The sequence below is a fragment of the Cornus florida genome, unplaced genomic scaffold, assembly GCF_030987335.1.
Source record: "Cornus florida cultivar Cherokee Brave unplaced genomic scaffold, ASM3098733v1 CherokeeBrave_3.0.0_Hap2_Chr04, whole genome shotgun sequence".
In the NCBI taxonomy this organism is placed as follows: Eukaryota; Viridiplantae; Streptophyta; class Magnoliopsida; order Cornales; family Cornaceae; genus Cornus; species Cornus florida.
In genome coordinates this window covers 84312540-84332618 of record NW_026775574.1, presented here as the reverse complement: position 1 = coordinate 84332618, position 20079 = coordinate 84312540, and the positions used below count along the sequence as shown (strand labels likewise).

At 34.5% G+C, this 20079-nt stretch overlaps 1 protein-coding gene and 1 pseudogene across 4 annotated transcripts; one reads left to right on the top strand and one right to left on the bottom strand.

Annotated features, from left to right (window-relative positions):
• The first annotated feature begins 1129 nt into the window (after positions 1–1129).
• LOC132303725 (putative disease resistance protein RGA3) lies at positions 1130–8330 on the top strand. Of its 4 annotated transcripts, none has more exons than XM_059801115.1 (4): positions 1130–5166; positions 7294–7401; positions 7825–7872; positions 8201–8330. In XM_059801115.1, the coding sequence occupies exon 1, from the start codon at positions 1779–1781 to the stop codon at positions 5070–5072; it is 3294 nt and encodes a 1097-aa protein (XP_059657098.1). In that variant the 5' UTR covers positions 1130–1778; the 3' UTR covers positions 5073–5166; positions 7294–7401; positions 7825–7872; positions 8201–8330. The 4 variants fall into 4 exon arrangements, with proteins under 4 accessions (XP_059657098.1, XP_059657096.1, XP_059657097.1 ...); XM_059801113.1 differs by having other exon boundaries at positions 7825–7911; XM_059801114.1 differs by lacking the exon at positions 7825–7872.
• Positions 8331–9451: 1121 nt separating this feature from the next.
• On the bottom strand, positions 9452–15551 carry LOC132303726 (probable protein phosphatase 2C 72; annotated as a pseudogene).
• Between the last annotated feature and the right edge of the window lie 4528 nt (positions 15552–20079).

The following is a 20079-nucleotide window of genomic DNA, read 5'->3' as shown; positions in this document are numbered from 1 at the left end:
AGCCCTAAAAAAGGGTTTCAATTCAATACCATAATTATATTTCACAAATATATCCCAATATCATTTCCTGAAATTTTTATAAAAAATGGTGAAAGTATTGTGTGATGCTAACATGCCACTGTATACTCATCAATGAAAAATAATGGAAATTAGTAGGTAGGGCGGGCCTACAATCTTTCAATCATTCTACTGTCGTGACCCCTTTGCTTTCTAAAGTAAGAACGTCCATGGAAATTGAGTGGAGGAAGACTTCCAATAAAGTAAGTCTATCATATCCTATCAAATGATGATCTCCCTTGGCAACTTCTTTGCAACTGCATTAAGCAGTGATAGCATCACCCAGATGGACTAGTTAGCTAGGTCACTCGTATGCTGTGATTGGATCGATCAATACAATTGTGTGGGAATGACATGTCTAATATTGATTGGTGGGTGTTATAGCTAGGTCCTGTCTTTTTCTAGCTCATTTTATTCCATAGGAAAAATTGAATACTAGTACTCCAAATGCTACGAGATCATATGAATCCAAAATCCTTAGAATATATAAAAAGAACACTAAAGTGACCCAATATACTAATTATATTTTTATTGCAAATTTCATATTCAGAAGACCAAAAAGCATCAACTCTAACCCAAAATACAAAAACTTAAAAAAAAAAAAAAAAAAAAACCTCTCTTAAGTTGCTACTTGCTCACTTCAGTCCCATTTACAGTGCCATAGTTACCGCGACTGCAAACTATAGTTATGACATTTTAATCGACAGAATGATTATATAAGTAATATGATATTGGTAACTTGCTTAATAAATGGGTCAAGATTTTTCTTTTTTAAAACTTAAAACAATTACGCACACATCATATCTTTAATGAAATTTGAACCCCTAACTTTTTCTTTGGACATAACATGAAATAATGACAACATGCCTTCTTATTAATGCCATTGATAGTATCTGAAGTACTGAAGGCAGGCCTAAAACGACTACCTAGTAAAGCTTGAATTTCATTTTTCTTATAATTTATATAAGAGAGATCTTGCAATAAAATGAAGAAATTTTATTGAAAAAGGCGAAAGTACTGTACACTCATATCTCATATGTTTTTTTAACTGACGGGGGCAAAATTCTCGTCGCTGGATTTACCCTCACGGATGACGTTGGACGACTTTTCTAACCTCGGTCTTTGCTTTGAGCTTTCCACCGACGAACAGTGAAAATTCCAACTTCACATACAACTATAAAAGTAAATTTAAATTTCAAAAAAAGTAAGAGATGGAGGGGAGGACAAATTTTTTTTTTTTTTTTTGGTATACTGGGCCTACAATCTTTAATTTCCTTGGACTGTCGCGAGCCCTTTGCTTTCTAAAGTAAGAACATCAATGGAAAAATGAGCCACAAATTCACATTGGACGAAGACTTTCACTAAAGCAAGTCTAATCCTATCCAATCAAATGATGATGTCCCTGGGCATCTTCTTTGCAACTGCATTGAGCAGTGGTAACGTCACCCAGATGGACTTGTTAGCTAGGTCACTCATATGCTGTGATTGGATTAATAACATTGCTCGAAAGTAACATGCCCAATATTGATTGGTGGGTGTTATAGCTAGGTCCTCTACAGGTGAGAGACTTTTTCTAGCTCATTGTATTCGATATGAACAATAATACTAGTACTACTACTTTCTTCTTTCCAAGTTCCAAACTTACCATTTCTGCTATTTTGCATTATTGAGAGCATATACTACACACACTCTTTGATCTGATCAGCTATACTCGAGTGACAATGGCGGACGCACTTCTTCAAGTTGTTCTTGACAATCTGAACTCCATGATCCAACGGGAGATAGGATTGCTGTGGGGTGTTGATAAGGAGATGGAAAAGCTTTCCAGCACACTCTCTACAATCAGGGCAGTTCTTGAAGATGCTGAGCTCAGACAGCTGCAAGACGGAGCTATCAAGATTTGGTTGCGGAAGCTCAAACAAACAACTTACCATATAGATGACGTCTTGGACGAGTGTGCAACTGAAGCTGCCCGATTGAAGGAGTCTAAGCGCCAAACTCTTGATAAGGTACGCGGCTGTTTCTTATCTTGTTATTCTCCTGTAGACAATGTTCTGTTTCGTCATAAGATTGGGAATAAAATGAAGGAGATTAATGAGAAGTTGAATGCAATTGCTGAGGATCGGAGAAATTTTCATTTGCATGAGGTGGTTGTGGCGAATCGAGTTGGAATTCCTGAATGGCGTGAAACCAGCTCTCTTTTAACTGGACCACATGTGTATGGGAGAGAAAATGATAAAGAAAGTATCATTGAACAGCTGGTGAAGCATGCAAGTGAGTGTGAGGATGTTTCCGTCCTTCCTATACTTGGTATTGGAGGGCTCGGAAAAACAACGCTTGCCCAACTAGTGTTCAATGATCAGAGGGTAAGTGAGCATTTTGAGCTAAAAATTTGGGTTTGTGTTTCCGAAGATTTTGAAATTAAGAGGGTCATAAAATCAATTCTAGCATCAAACAAATCTTGCGAAGACTTAGAGCTAGATCATCTCCAAAGACAACTTCGAGATAAATTGAATGGAAAAAGATATTTGCTTGTTTTAGATGATGTGTGGAACGATAATCAAGAAAAGTGGGACAAGTTAAAATGTGTACTCGCATTTGGATCAAGGGGCGCTTCAATTGTCATCACTACTCGTCTTGAAAATGTGGCATCAATTATGGGAACGCTCCCTCCATATCGTTTGTCGGGTTTGACAGAAGATTATTGTTGGTCATTGTTCAAGCAACGAGCCTTTGGACACGAGGGTGAAGAACGTCTAGATCTTGAGGAGATTGGGAAGGAGATTGCGAAAAAGTGTGGGGGAGTGCCTTTAGCTGCCAAGGCTTTAGGAAGCTTACTGCGCTTAAAAAATGAAAAAAATGAGTGGCTTCGTGTGAAAGATAGCGAAATTTGGAGTTTGTCACAAGATGAAAAATGCTCCATAATGCCCGCACTAAGATTAAGTTACAATAATCTTCCATTGGAGTGTAGACAGTGTTTTGCTTATTGTGCCATATTTGAAAAGGATTCTAGAATCGAGAAGGATCGTATAATTCATTTATGGATGGCTACTGGTTGCATTTCATCTAATGGAACAATGGAGTTGGAAGATATTGCTAATAAGATATGGAATGAATTGCATTGGAGATCTTTTTTCCAAGAGGTGGAGAATGATGAATTTGGCAATATTGAAAGTTTTAAGATGCATGATCTTGTTCATGATCTTGCTCAATCTATTATGGAAGATGAATGCCACATGATGAAGGTTGAAAGGCCAGAGAATATGCCAAACAAGAGTACTCGTCACCTAATATCCGTTCATGACTCCAAAGTATTAGAAAATGTTGAATCTTTGAGAACATTATTTGTGAATATGTTTTCTCCTAATGTCATGAAATTTAGTACCTTACGAGTTTTGGATGCAAGCGGAACTTGTATAAGTGAGCTGCCGTCTTCAATTGGAAATTTAATCCATTTAAGGTACTTGAACCTTTCGAATAATGGCTTTATTGCCCTCCCCAACACAATATGTAACTTGCTGAATTTGCAGACCTTAAACCTCGAATGTTGTGAGAGTCTTGAGAGGTTACCCAAGTACATGAGACGCTTGACCAATCTCCGACATCTATTTTTGGAAGGCTGTAATAGGCTAACACAAGTAGCTCCGAAAATTGGGCAATTAACCAGTCTCAAGACATTAAGTCTTTTCATTGTGGATGGGAGGACTGGTTTTCGTTTGGGTGAATTGCGAGGCTTAAACCTTGGAGGAAAATTAGAGATTGAACATCTGGAGAGGGTGGAGAATTGGATGGATGCTAGAGAAGCCAATTTAATCGAAAAACAGAACATCTACAGCTTGGAATTGCGGTGGACATTTGAAGTTGAATCAGAGTCGTCATTGGCAGAAAATGCTGAACGGGTACTTACCGTACTTGACGCTCTTGAACCTCACCCAAATATGAAAGAGTTGATCATAGCAAATTATCCAGGTACCTCTTTCCCACTTTGGATGAGGGAACCAGTGCTTGAAAATTTAGTGACTGTTCAACTCTTTGGTTGTAATAATTGTCAAAATCTTCCGCCATTTGGTCGATTGTGTTTCCTAAAAGAACTGGAAATAGGGTGGTTGAAAGATGTGGAGTACATAGACAATGATGATTCTGGCCACGGTGGAGCAGCTGGAATGAAATTCCCTTCTCTGGAGAGGCTGTTTATTATTGAATTGCCAAGTTTGGAAAGGTTGTCAAGAGAGGAAGAAAAAGATGTAGTAGTATTCCCTCGTCTTTCCTGTTTGGTCATTAAAGATTGCCCTCAACTGACATTGCCATGCCTTTCGTCACTCGATCTTTTATGTGCATTGGGATGCAGCGATGTCTTATTAAATTCAATCTCAAATTTTACTCGTCTTACCGAGCTTGCGATTCAGAGGAATCATCAGCAACTCTCCTACCTGGAAGGGTCGCTACAGAACCTCACTGCTCTGAACTCACTGCATATCTATGGATGTCGTGAGGCAGAGCAAGGACTACAACGTCTCCAATCTTGTGGTTTACGTGGAATTAAAGAATCTGTTGGTGGAATGATAGAATCCCTGTCCGAGGCAAATCAGTCCTTTGAAGCCCTTACGGCTTCGACTCTTGAGGGATGGCCAGAGGTCGTTTCTCCACCGGAGGATTGTATTAATTGTAAACACCTCCATTCCCTCAGATGGCTGCAATTTTCTGACAATTTGGACTTGGTGGATTTGCCGGAGGCCTTACAGCATGTCCCTGCACTGCAATCTCTACACATCATAAATAATAAAGAGCTGACATCGTTACCTGAGTGGTTGGGAAATCTTGCATCTCTTCAACAACTGAGTATTTGGCGTTGCCCTAAGGTTGACTCACTTCCAGACACCATTCAAAGCCTAACCAATCTCACAACTCTGGTGATTTCGGGATGTTGTGAACAACTCAAAAGAAGATGCGAGAAGGAAGGGGGGGAGGATTGGCATAAGATAGCACGCATACCATATGTTCGTATAAATGAATAGCACATGCAGGCGATGGGAAGAATTACAACGAGGCAGGGAGGCAAGTGTGTCTCATCATCATATTACATGTGGTGCCCATTTCATGTTACAAAAGGTAACTTCTCAATAAATATTATATATTTGTGTGTCTTTTTTTCCTTATGTTTGTAGATGATAAAAATAGAATCAAAATTTTTGCATTTGTGTACTTCCATACAACTTAAGTTAGATTTTCTCTTATGTTATTAACAATGAAGATAATTTGTAGAGATGATGATAATTGAATGAGATTTATCTTATGATAATATTATCTGTAAGGATTGTACCAAAAATTATTTGCTCCATATCATACTAATCCGTCATCAACTCACTGTCTCTTTGCCATTATCATGTACAAATCTTCAAACTTTTACATTCTCATCAATCGGTCAAACTTTAACCTTCTCTGTAAATTAAAATTCTCTTTCTTTTTATAATTTTTCCATTTCTGTTTGTCTTGTATAATTTTATTTTATGACATTTTAAATTTTTTATTTCTTTTAACAATAGGATCACATTAATATTTTTTACCACACAATATGATTTGTGCATTATTTATTACGTAGTATGTACTAATTTGATGAAACAATCGTGACTATTATCATGAGGTCAAGCATTAATTGCATTCATTAGTGATTGTAATGGTGATTTTTTTTGGTGCTCGAAACAAAGTTAATTAGAGAATTTACGTTTTTTTAATTAAATATGTTAGATAAATACACTACTTCAGCTATAAAACACAAAGAATTCTACATGAATAGAAAAAAATGTGTTAGAGAAGTAGTAGAGTAATTTTTTTTTTATCACAAATCTAGTTAAATATATTATTACTACATTACATTTGTTTAAAACAATTCAAATAAAAATTAGATATAATGGGACTCACAGTAAAAACAAAGGTTCATAACATAGAGAGGCGGTTTTTTATTATTTATTTATTTATTAAAACAGCCTAGAGCTTCCTTGACAAGTGGTATTTTTTGCAGTAAACTTACGCAGGGGGTTGTGCGGGGTGGGTTTGTCCTAGAATGGTATCATTTGGTTGTCGGTATATATATTTTTATACATATATACACACATAAGTTTGCAAGGGATTGTTGACCTCCACGATTTGTGCTAAATCTATGTACACGTATAAGTAGCGTGTATACATCATGTATGTGATTTGTTCTTAGTGACTCGGTGCATGAATTGGAAGGAAGTGACTTTCATGCCCAACGGTTGGCATTCAACAAACGAACAATTGACCTCTTATATCCTCACCACCATGTCAACTATATTTTAAAAAGTGAAAAAAAAAAAATTAATGATTTACTGATTTAATAAGTCTAATCCAGAAGTTTACTTCACGAATTTTTATCCTTAATGCATTATATAATGTCAAAATTTTGATTCTATTTTTCGATTCAATTATATAATGTCAATATTATATGTATGTATATATATTCGTGTGTGTCCTTTCTTCCTTATGTTTGGATATATTTGCAAGTGAAAGGGTTGTGTTTGCATCAATAATCAAAGCTGCCTATTATTAAGGTTCTAATTATCATTATTCCGATTTCTCTCTGCAATATCTATTGCTATGATTGAATTTAAGACACTTAAAACAAGAATTCAACCTACAAAGTATTGAGTCAAAGAAATCTGCACTCTTGTCCAAAGCATCACAAAAGTCCAATTAAGTTTTATCATAAGTTTAGAATTTCTTAATTCGCAGATTCAATTATGTGAGTTTGTTGTTTGGCATTCTGAGATACTCTGCCTTTACGTATTACCTTTGCTTTTTGTGCATCACATTTAAGACTCCATCCTTATTCATGCATTTTAGATGCATGTAATTTCCAAAGTTTTCACTTTTGTTATTTTTGTAAAATCAAAGCTGCAGGAGCCTTTCAAAAAAAAAAAAAAAAGGCTGCCTTTCAGCAACTTCCTCTAATATTAGCTGAAATTTCTATAAACATTATGGAGTTCCGTTCAGCAAGGATATATAGGACCCCAAATTGGACAAAATAGAATGGAACTTGAGTTGTGAAAATGTTTATTTTGAAATATATCATATCTTCATAGTGAATTTAGATATTCAACCCAAATTAATTATTCAAAATTTCCAATTCCCTCTAATATTAGCTGTTTTTCTAACAAGACAATTCTTTCATTATTATTTAATTGACTTGATTGTAATTATTTTGATTTAATTTTTCAGATAATCTGATCGAAGTGTACTATAGATTGCCAGATTCTTCTTTCAAATTCTAACTTTACATGATGTTCACATCAGTTGAGATGGATCAAACAAATCCTTTTGTTGGAGGTACTAATTCCTCATTCTTTAACATAATTATCAAAAAAATCTGTGAATTTTATAAAAAATTACATGATCATTTGCATACTATTATTTTGTTCTGTCATTTACTTTTATATCCTTTAAAGAAAAAATGGCGAGAAATTAGAAAGAGAAAATCATGCAGCAACTTAGAATTTCGATACTAATTTCAATATCGGATGTTTTAAGTAGAACTGTGAATAGGTTTAAACCATCTATGCAGTTCCCACCGGTTAAGAGAAACATTTTTATCACCTATGTGTTCGTTACTTAACTTTTCTTAAACAGTTAAACCTGAAATCTGTAGAATGGTGAAAGAGGGTTCTTAATTTTATTTTCCTTCATTTTAATTTGTGGGAAATGGAGTTCATGATTGAGAACCGACTGTTGTTGCATTCTTGATATGTGCAGGTTTGTTTTGGATGTTTGTAAGCGTTCGAAAGAAGAAAATCATAACTGGTATGGTGCCAACAATGAACACATGCCTTATGTCTTTAGGTAAAAAGATAATGGGGAAAAAGTTCTAGCTCAAGTCTTGTGGGGAAAATGCTTTTTTTTTTTTTTTTTTTTTCAATAAGTTTGTTCGATATAGTAATTTCTGTGAGCATGATATTTGTTTGTTTTCTTATAAAGATTGTTTTTTATATGTTTTACATTAATTTGTGTACGGAGGATTCCAGCTGTTGACTATTTGAAATTCCACTGAATATTTTTTCTGAAAACCTTCCTTGCACCATTATTTCTCCATTCTGCTTATTCCATTATGCACTCGAATGTATAATTGCAGGTGGATGCAATTCAGGCTTGTGGAGGTCAGAAGGCAAATGCATTCGGTCAGGTGGTTATGGAACATCCTCAAAACACGCGAGCCAAATGCCTACAAAGAGCCATTAATGACAAAAGTGAAGGAATTTGAGGTGTGTTACGATACCTTTTGTGTATAATGTAAAAATCCTCATCCAACCATCTGCACTTGACAATGGGACTGCTTCTGCTTTCCTTTTTTCAATTATATATAGATACATATGCATGCATTGGAGCATATATGATATTATGATGCAGCATTTTGGGTGCATTCTGTTCAAGGAGCATTGGATCCTCAAAATGATTGCATTTTAATCCCAGTATCGTGGATTTGATATTTGTGGATATCTAATAAATTTTGAGGGTCTGTTGAGATTGGGAAAACCAAGAACCAATAGATGGTATCAGAATCCAGACTGCTCTGTCTTGTTCATGATTTCACGGCTCGCTGGCCTAGAAAATTGATGCTTCATTGATAAAAAATTCTATTGTCCCCCTGTATACATGAAATTGGCTTCTTTTTTATTTTTTATTTATTTTTGAGGCATTTTTTGGGAGAAATGTATAACTTCAAATGGAAGACCAAAACAATAGGGAACTATGCCGTGAATTGACGGTTTCTCAATAAAAGTTCTTCTTATCACATGTTCTTGGTGTTAGGCCATGCGGAAATATTGCAACATATACAATTTCTGCTGGTTTACAGTTATATGAATAAATTTTTTAGATAGTTACAACTATATTAATAATACAACCTAATAGATTTTTTTTTTATTACCGCAGTTGGATTGCCGAATACACACTAATTTGTCCCTGAATTACCTCTAATTTGAGCCATAATAACAGTGCAATAGCAATAACAGCATGTGAACCTTATTAATTTTTAATTTCATGACTTCTCACTTCTTTCTCGTTGTCCAATTGCAATATGCTTCATGACTCCCTTCGTATTCTTATAGGCAACCGCTGGCTTTTTATTTGTATGTTTATTATTATTTTCTGTTTTACACCATTTTGTAGAAACAATTCAAGCAGCAGAACATCAGGCAAGCACTGGTGCAGAATAAAGAGGTTTCTTCTAAAACCAACTCGAACAGAAGAGGCTACAGCCACTGTTTCAGACGGTGATGTGCTACACACTCGAGATTGTGCACCATGGTCATTGCAAGTAACTGTAGTGTAGTGCCCAACCATGTGATGTGCTACACACTCAAGTCTCCACAAGCAATTGATATTATTCCTTCATTTGCAAGAAGAGGCAGACCACAGTGCAATCATTCCTCTTTGTGGAGGGAAACTTCTCTTCCCACGCAGCGATAGCCGCGTACACCACTGCTCTTGCTGCTGCCTCCTCACTCTCTGCTGATGACACAATTGTCACTACTTCATCGTTACCAAGCACATCCCACACCTGAATTAGTCTGACATATGGTTAGTCGACACAAGTTCATTTTATTCTACTAATAAACGTTTGAAAACAAACTTTTGAACTAGATTTAATGTGTCTTATATCAACACCATTTTAAATAATTTATTAGTCTCTGGTACCATTTTCTTAAAAGACGAAATGTCTCAAATTGCAGTGTGCTCCATATGAAATATAAATACTGCGTATGTGTGTGTGTGTGATTATGCATATATTTTGTGGTATTGAAGAGCATTTAAATCACTATTTCATTTAAATGGCCCTTTACCCCATCAGTGGCAAGAACAAGAAACTGGTCTTTAGAAGTTAGACGGCGATAAGAGACATCAGGGATGGCAATTAAGCCATGTTTTTTCAGCAGAAGTCTCCGAAGGCGCGAGACATGGCTAGGCCAGGGGAATCCTCATGGGGCAACCACACTCGCTGAATGCGTGATTCCTCTTTCAGTGCCATTGTTCTTCCTTATTCGATATGCTTCCGCTGCATGAAATTATTAATAATCCATCATTATAAACATGTTCATATTCACATTATCCTGAAAAAGCTGTCAAAAACCTAATTCAACCCTCTATAAAGTTACTGCACTGAACAGAGAATGACAAAGTACTCTACGAAAATAGTGCAGACACTCTAATGATACTTCCCCGCCTTCGAAGGTTGAAGGTCGAGGGTTCAAGTCCTCACAAGGGCAAAGTGAGCGTGTGTTTGTGTTCCTTACAAAGGTAAAAGAAAAAGAAAAAAAAAGGCAAAACTATTACCGGGTAAGTTAGGCTTTAAATCAATTGTTAATTGAACTGTCTTGACTCCATCCTCAGCGATTGTCCCTAGCACTGCTCTTGAGTCACCGAGATTAGCAATAACAATATCCTCATCCTATTTAGTTTAGTTTCAGAATTAATCACAAGAAACACCATAAAGTAAAACTCCAAAATTCACATTATCTATGGAAAATAAACCGTTAATATGACTATAGTACTTTGTTTAATTTTCTTACCTGTCTTACGACAACAACAGCAGTAGTACCACTGCAAGGGCAGTCCAAATTTTCAAGAAGCTTGATCTCCTTGTCCATCACCTTGAAGGCATTAATACAGGACTTTTTCCACTTGTAAAAATTCTTTTTTGGCGCCATTTCACCTTCAACTCTCATTATTATTAAGCCTTGCAGGCAGAGCATTCTTTTGGTTCAGTAGCAAAGATGGCAAACGATTTCTGAATAGCTTGCTCACTATGTCACCATTCATTCCATGCCTATCAAACACTCCACAAAAGCTCCTCCTTCCATTCCATAGCCCTTCCAGAGGAGCAAAAAACAAAGTTAATAGACAAAAATCAGGAATGCTTTTGTAATTTTCTCAGAAAAATCTCTATTGGAAAATTTATATCTTTGTGGCATTCAATGAAAACTGGGAAAATATATACGCCTGCTTGATTTGTAACTCTGAAAACAGTTCTCAATAACTCAGAAATTATGACTAAGTTTTCATAAAACTGAACGAAGCATTCTCAGAGTTACAAACCAAGCCAGCGCATAGAGTTCTACGATTCGAGCACAACCCATAAACCGCAAAGAATTCTAAAAGCTAGAAAGGACCATTAACATACCTGGTGGAGAATTGCAGCATCCTGGTTTGACCCTTTGCTTCCTTGCTCAGAACAAAGAGAACCAAGCCTTTGAATTTCATTACTTACAGTCTCTTCATAGCATACCTGTAATGACCCGGATTTTCACGGATATTTTTTTTTTCCGTTGTCTTTCCTTTCTGAGTTCAGTTCCTCTTCGCTTAGTGTCGTCTCGAATGCTCTGGAGTGATTTCCGAGACTCTTTTCTGTTGATTGACAACTTCCTTTGAGGACCGAGTCATTTCCACATTTTTCGTTTTTCGACACTATTCACTTTTCGTCCTTTTCCCTATTTCGTCCTTTTCCCTATTTTGTCTTTTCCCCGTTTGACACTTTGTTGGCGTAACCACACTTCTTGTGTTCGGAGTGGTTTCTGACTTCATGTATCTCCATCTTAAGTGGTTTCCACGAAATACGTATCTTTACTTTTGCAAGAAAGTACTCTGGTTGCTCCAGGTGTCCATAGGGGCATAGATGCAAAGTTCTTTGAAATTATTTTCTTTTCTTGGGGTGTTTTTCGTAAATATCTTTTGAAGATATTTTATTTCAAGGGTTTTTAAGAAAATATTTTTGGAAGATATTTTCATTCTGGACCATTAGTGCAGTTTTCACTTTTTGGAGGGGCCATTGTGCAATTAATGAAAGTTATTGCTAAATGCCTTGTTTTGAGCCTGGATCCTCGTACGGGATTCATTTTCACTTTTCGTCGAGTTGTGTACTCTTAGAAATTCCTTCTGGTCATTGTTTTCCAGTTTTAGGGTTTTTGGCCCTAGTTTGTACCAAACTTGTTTTGGGCATAACTTTCTGTTCAGAACTCAGTTTTCAACGCTGTTTCTTTTGTTGTTCATATTTTATCATTTTGAATCTTTTTTGTTCACAAAGTTTTGCCATTTGAATGCATCTGCTCAAATTTTACTTTTTTGGACCCGGCGAGGCCCGTCCGGGGTACTTTTTGAGATTTCTATAAAAGGGGGGTGAGATATTTCATTTTTCATCTTCTCCCCTCTTCATGCACGACCTGGAGCTCCCATGGCAGCCCAAGGGGTGCTGCCATCTTCTCTCTCCTCTTTTGGTTCATTTTTCCTTGATGTAAAGTATTCGGTCTTAACGTTTGTTGTTCCCCTCGCCGTGCTCTACCTTTCCTCCTTATTAGAATTCAGTTTTGACCATTTCTTGAGTTTGGTTTTAAGGTCAAGTTATGATTTTGATGGGGCTTTCATGGGGTTATGTTCACGGCGTTGTCCCCGACAAAACCTAGTAGTTTCGTCGGATTCGGAGCTGTTCCATTTTGATGGTTTTTGAGATTTTCATCTCAAATTGAGGTAGGGAATGTTTTAAGCTTTTGTGTGTGTTGTATTGAGTTTTTAGTATGATTATACAACTTATATATATGCCTTGTATTAAATCTTGAAAGTTGTTAATTTTTTTTTCTTTGTATAAGATTTAAAATTCATGATGATATATAACTTTGATTTGAATTGTGGCATGCTAGAAAATCTAGTTTTAATATGTTTGTTAACATATATTAAATTGGGATTAATTAAATAAGAATTGCTCTTTTTAATTAATATTTATCTTTTGTGAAAGATTAAAGTGTATGGTCGTACCTTGTATGAAATTAAGTTGTAGTATACTTCTAAATTAGGTTTTGGCATGTTGTTTAACATACTTTAATTTGAGAGCATTTGGACAAGTATGAAAATCTAGAGATTTCAATTAAAATGATTAATTAAAATCTAATTAAGGGTTCCGTTGGCCTAATTGAGTGTTTAGCTTGATATTTGTGATAACTATGACTTATGTACTAGCATATGTTAATTTGGGATCATTTAGAGTTGTTTTAGAATTGAGAGATTTAATTATCATGATGTAATTAAATTCTACCTTGTTGCATCGTTGATTGAATCATGTAATTGACATTGATAATATGTTTAAGGCATGATTTTAGGCTTATAATAAAATTATGAGTTTATGTTTCAATATTGAATTATATTGTTATAGCGTGTAACGAATCGCACACTGAAGATTCAACATGTGATGTTATTATAGTGCGTAACGAATTGCGCTTTGAAGATTCGACATTGTCATCCTATAGTAGTTGTGGATTTAAAGCATGTATTATGTGGTTACAACCTACTTGTGCATGAAGATAGTTTCGTGTACTGTTTAATACGTATATAAGTTGTTAACTTAATTATTTTGGAGTCTTGGGACATTGTTACTGTGATATGGCTAAAGTTCGACTTTAGTGCGGGAGGTACGAGTTCTCTCCAATTGAGATAATGCGCACTCGGGTGGTCTTCCCAGCGGGTTAATGCCCGAAATAACCAATTTGTTCTTGGTTTAGTCCGAGACGTGATGTCCAAGTCTTCCACTATTTGTTTTCGCATTCAATTCCAAGTTTACAATCATGTTTATGTTGTGACTTGTGGTTTTGGCTATCGGTGATTTGATGTTGTTAAGTACATCTATACTAAATTGTTATATTTAGTTAATTTCATACTTTTAGATTTCTAATTGATAACTTAGAGAATCTATGTCTTGATGTGTGGTATTAGATATTCTAATTATGCTAAATTGTTATATTTAGTTGATTTCACACGTTTAGATTTCTAGTTGATAACTTAGAGAATCTATGTCATGATGTATGGTATTAGATATTTTAATTATGCTAAACTGTTATATTTCGTTGATGTTGCATTTTAGACTTCAAGTTGATAACCTTAAGAACCACTATGTTGTTGCTTTGTGTAAGCATGCTCCTATGTTGTTGTTTTGTGTAAGCATGACCCTATGTTATTAAAATTGCATGAATGAGGTGATTGATGCTAGCAATGATCTTAGGTAGTTAGGATGCTCCCTGAGTCTCACCCTGACATAGACATTAGGTGGAATGAACCACAAGAATTAAATCATGCAACTTGTAAAACTTTAGGTCGATGCATGCTCATTTCCTACGAGTAGCTTTATGTTACTCACCCCTACGATACTTGGGCATATTTCAGGTACAGGATACAAGATTGGAGATTGCAATTGCTTGGGTGATTTGCTGAGTTGAGCTTCTTCAGAAGCATTCTTATTCACATGCAAGTGTTAGCATGTTCATGATTTGTCTATAAAATGTAATTTTTCTAACTTGGAGGTCTGACATGTCAAATGTTGTAAATGTATTATAATGAGGCCATAGGTCATTGTAGCATATCTATTTTATCATATTACATACACTTGCATTCTCACTTTGGCAAACAATACCTTCCTTGATGAAACAAAAACCTAAAGTTGCATATTTTTTAGTTTGACCCTATTCTATTACAGGGGCATTTCGGGTATTTCACAATGAGTTTTTTTTTTTCATTTTTCCTCGCGAGTCACGTACAAAACTTGATTTTGAGGGGGGTTTTTTTTTTTTATGTTTTTCCAGAAAACATCATCTTGGCCCTCAAAAATTCATATTTTTTCAGAAAATCCTTGCTGCCAGGTTTTGCAAAGTTTTAGTACAAATGTAATTGGTACTATTCATCGACTTTTTTTTTAAAATCGTCATGACCGATCCGAAACTTCCGGAGGTCTTGTGGGTGTATTTTAAAATTACATTTTCAATTTAGGCAATTTAAAAACCTCCCGAAGCCCTATTTCCAAAACTTGGGCAGCAGCTTGGATTGGTTTTTTTCCTCTTGACCTGATTTTCTTGGGGGCATTCTGGGCATTTTACAATGCATTTTTTTTGTTTCCGTCCGCGATCGGGGTGGGAAACTTGATTTTTGGGGGGGTTTCTTCTTGGAGTTTTTCCAAAAAAGTCCGTTTAGATACTCGTTTTTACTCTCAGTTACAGCAGTGGTGGGTTATCCTCGTCGGGCCGCCACGACATCATTTTTGTTTTTGACTTTTCTCCCCCGTTCGGACTCCAAATTGAGTAAACTTTTTTTTGAACTTGACTAATTTGTCACTGTCTTTCCAGCGGTGTACTCGATAGCACCTGAATCCACTTTTTTGCAAAATAACCATTTTGCCCCTAGGTTCTTTTTTTCCGTTTTTGAAACGACACTTCTGCATTTGTTTCCTTTGGGTTCCGTAACCTCATTGAGGGTCACATTGGTGTCTTAGAGACGCATTGTATCTCTAAAGATCGTTATTTCACCTTTTGCTTTTGCATTTCGAATCTATTATCGAATCATCTTTTAATCATCACTAATGCATCGAATTTACAAAACTTGGGCTGTCACAATACCACATTGTCATGGCTATCTTGAATCTCTGAAGATGCAGAGGATAAACAGATACCCATATCAACTCGTACACTAACTTCTTATTAATCATAACAGCCAACCATTTTCTTTATATAAGCATTAAGAACCCCAATAGGTACAAGTTGACATAATTATATATATTATATGGGTGATTAGAATTGGCACCCAATGAGTTGAAAATGCATCTTGCTTCAATAATTCACTGTTTTTTTTTTAAAAAAATAATATTATTATTTTTTGGCTGTTACTTGGACTACCTCAAGATTCACTTAAAGGGCGCATGAGGTGTGACCTTGTAGGATAAGTAGCCTTTTAGGTTATGTTGGCCGGTTGACTCTACATCTGCAAAAATGGGCCCTACATTCTATTTACATGTTTTAAAAACTCCATATTGATATTGCTGTGGTTCTAAAAGCTGATAAAATCTGTGTACTTCTTATCTGGTGGCGCATTATTTGCACTATCTATATATCAGTCGACTCACTCAAATTTTTTAATGCTGGTGTTGTTTAATGGTGGGTCCATCCCCACATTTGTGGATGTTCTTATTTGTGCCATTAGAAAGTACATAATATATATATATATATATATATATCTATATATATATATTATACTGTATCTGATTTTGTGTTTGTGTGTGTGTGTGTGTGTGTGTGTGTGAGAGAGAGAGAGAGAGAGAGATAGAGAGATTCTGTATGATTAATTGCAAAAAGGAATTGGAAGCAAGCAAAATTATGGAATTAGAACTTCCACAATTTAAGGGATAGTTTAGCTGCTTGCTTACTACAATCCTTCTGCATCAGTTTAAAGGTGGATATTAAGTCCTTGTTTGGTAATCACTTTTACTTTTATTTTTATTTTGACCTAAAACAATAATATTAATACTAATAGTGTGTTCAACACTATTTGGATTCAACATTATTTCCAATCTTACTTGGTAACGTAAATTTATTCTAAAATTTTTGGAAATAAAAATATATAAAAGTGTCATTTTCAAAAGGAAAAAAAAAAGACTAAAAAATTGAACAATGTTTTGCTATAGTGCGAAAGCAATTAAAAATATCATTTTTATGCTTCTGATTTTGATCTTTTTTTCAGAAGTCTTTTACTTTTTGTTTTGCTATAGTATACTAGCAAAAACAAATAACAAAGTTGTGTTTTAAACTTTCCGAGAAAAAAAAAATAAAAAAATGATTCATAAAATTCTCACTGTACGAGATCCCACCATCCCAAGCACTTAACGTCGCTGGAGAAAATTTTAGTTCTAATCAAGAATTTTTTTGGGGGCGTTAATTACACTCACACTCTTTGAAGCCTTATTGACAACCAGATGAAAGTTAATCTATTTTTGAACAATAATATCCCCTCAAATTTGTTCCAATTGACAAAGACACCCCTTAGCATTCTAACACGTGATAAAATAATTAGAAAGTCCTTTGACTTGTCAATTGACCCATTAGAATGCTAAAATTACCAGTTTAACGTTCTAATTAATTTTAATATACCAAACTAACCTTTTCAAAATATATATATATATGTGTACAGATATATATCATCTTGTCCGGTTATACTTGACACACACATATATACATAGAAAGGGGAAGAAGAAGATATAAAACCAATTTAATCCTACTAGAATAGAGAGAGAAATTGAATAATTTTGGGAGCAGATCTCTTATGTAATATAAATGGAAATTAAAATTGTTTTCATATATAATTCTTCTTGGGTTTTTTATATTATAAATAAATAAATAAGCTTCAGAACACACACACATATATATATATACACCGAGGGTTTTGAAGAGAGACCCACATCTTTTTTTTTCTTTAAAAAAGTAAAAAAATAAAAATAAATAAATAAATAAATAAATTACACACACATTACAAAGTGCCCTTCTTTGGAGCAGTTTCAAAATCTTGAAAAGAGTGAGCCAAATGAGGCCATGGTGGAGGCGCCACCGGCCATGAGTGGGCGGCGAGACCCTCCATTCCTCGCTGCCGTCATACCACCTCGTCCATAATCGCCGCCGCCGTCAGACCACCTCATCCACCATCACCGCGATGCCAAATGAGTTTGATTAGGTTTTATTGGTTTGATTTTAGGGTTTCGGGTTAGCATGTGTGGAGGAGGATCAACGGACAAGAGGAGGAATTGAATGCTATTTTTTTCACCAGTATAGGAGGATTGTTGAAGAGCTTGACGTAGATGGCTTGCAATTGGATTGGAGATACATAATGGGGATGTGTGTGTATATAATATGTATGTGTGTTTGATTCCCAAATCAATTTATTTCTGAAAAGAAAATACAAATATGTGATTAATAATATTGTAGTGGGGTGGAGGTTGCAGTGGGTGGTGGTGGATTTTTGATGAAGGTGAGATGGTAGAGAGAGGAAGAAAGTTCTACGTTTTGAATGAGAACGTAGAGAGAGAAACCTAAAAGGGTAATTTCGTTATTTAAAAATTATGATATTTCATTTAAAATTAATATTTTATTGAAGGGTAATATCATCTTTTTTTCATCTTTTAAGGTCTGTTTGGGTCAAATTTTTTTAGAAGGGGTGTTATTGTTTAACTTTCATTTAATCGTTAATAGGGTAAACCTCATGATGTGAGTGTAATTAATCCTCTTTTCTTTTCCTCTTTCTTTCTTTTTCTTTTTTTTTCTTTTTTTTTTTTTTTTTTTTTCTTCGCGTTTTGACTAATCGATGATACATAATATGAAGGTGCTTATTGAGTTAAGTGAGAAAATGGCAATTTAATATTAAAAGTATTCAATGAATTGATTAAACAAATTGAAAAACTTTAGCCTCACATGAAAAGGCGATGGTGTGATATATAAATGTATTATATGTGACACCACCAACACCAACCCCTGTAAAGGGTTTTTAATTTGCCTAACAGAAGAAGACTTTGACTATTGATATCCAAAAAAAGGAAAAAAAATAATTAAAATATATATATTTTTTCTTGGATTAATAATATGATATGGATATTTGATATTATTTAAAAGATGAATGATACTTATAATGATTTATTACACCCAATATTTTTGATTAGTTATTTATGTATAATATATATAAGTGAAGGGCCTCATTTTTTTTATTTATGCATAAATGGATGATTAAAGTAAATAGGTCTGACAATTCATTATAACAAATCGCATAAATAAAGAAGGGGGACCCTCCACTTACATGTACTATATATAAATAACCCATCACAAACACTCAGTGCAACAAATCGGTACAAGTATCATTATTCTATTTAATATTATAATTTTTTTTTTCAAAATTCAATTATAACAATGAATAAATCAAATCGAGCCGAGTCAAGTTTGAGATTGTTCGGCTCAGCTTAATCGATCGTGAATTATCTCGAATTCGTGAAAATTTCAATAACAAAACTCAACTTGATTAGGTTGCTTGCAAGCAAGTTGGGCCAAACTTGTGAGTTCATAAAATATATATTACTTTATAGTATATTTTTTTACATATTTGTAGTATTGATATATATTTATTACTATAATTTGTTTGTTAAAATTAAATGCTGTAATAAGACAAGCCTATAAGAATCTATGTGACTTGCAAGGGCAAAAGCTACATGAGTAGAATGAAGAATTGTTCCAAGTTCAACTTGTTCGTTAATACACAAACTAAGAAAATAAGCTCAAGTTTAGCTAGTTTGCTTAATGAATAAATAAGAGTAGAGCTCGAACAATTTACAACTTGATTTATTTTTGTCCTAAATTTCGACTTCTTTTTTGTTTTCTAATTACTCATTGGTTCCACATTTTATACTTATACCAAGTTTTATATTTGATTTGGTTTATATATATAATTTAATTAGATAAAATTCAAAGGTCATGATGACTTTGCGAAGTTGATAAAGAGCCTTATAGGTCATAAGCTTTATTAGAGAAGTAGTTATAGATAAACCATAAGAGTGGCAAATTAAATTTTGAATTATTTTGCACTACATCATATAAACAAGAAGTCGCAAAGATTTATTAAATTATTATATATGGACCTTGGGATTCAATGAAATTTATTATGTTAATTATAATTCATATTAGAAGCTACATTTTCTATGATTTGTCAACCTCAATTATTTGCTATATCAAAATTTTATCACAACAATTTATAGTTTTTTTTTATTTATTATAAAAGCCGTAATCACATTATTGTACAAGTTCACTGAACTCCAGGCATTGGTGTGCGTCTCCATTATTTGTACATCGAAATTATTTATTTCACGCCAATAAATAGGAATTTTATTCACACCAAACAAAATGGTGGCATGGAATAAAATCGCCTCATGTGAAAAGTACATACTTTGCAAAAAGGTTGGGATACTTATTAATCATTCCAACCTTTTTTTGTAAGGCACATCCCGAAAAATGTGATGTGTATTGATAATGTTTTGACTCTTGAAGTTTAACCAAAGGACCATGCTATATAAATCAAAATGTTAGACTAAAACGTCTAGTGGAAAAGTAAGATTATATACAAACATTACCAAAGGCCATGTGTATAAGGCTATGAGCACCGAATCAACGATTTGAATTC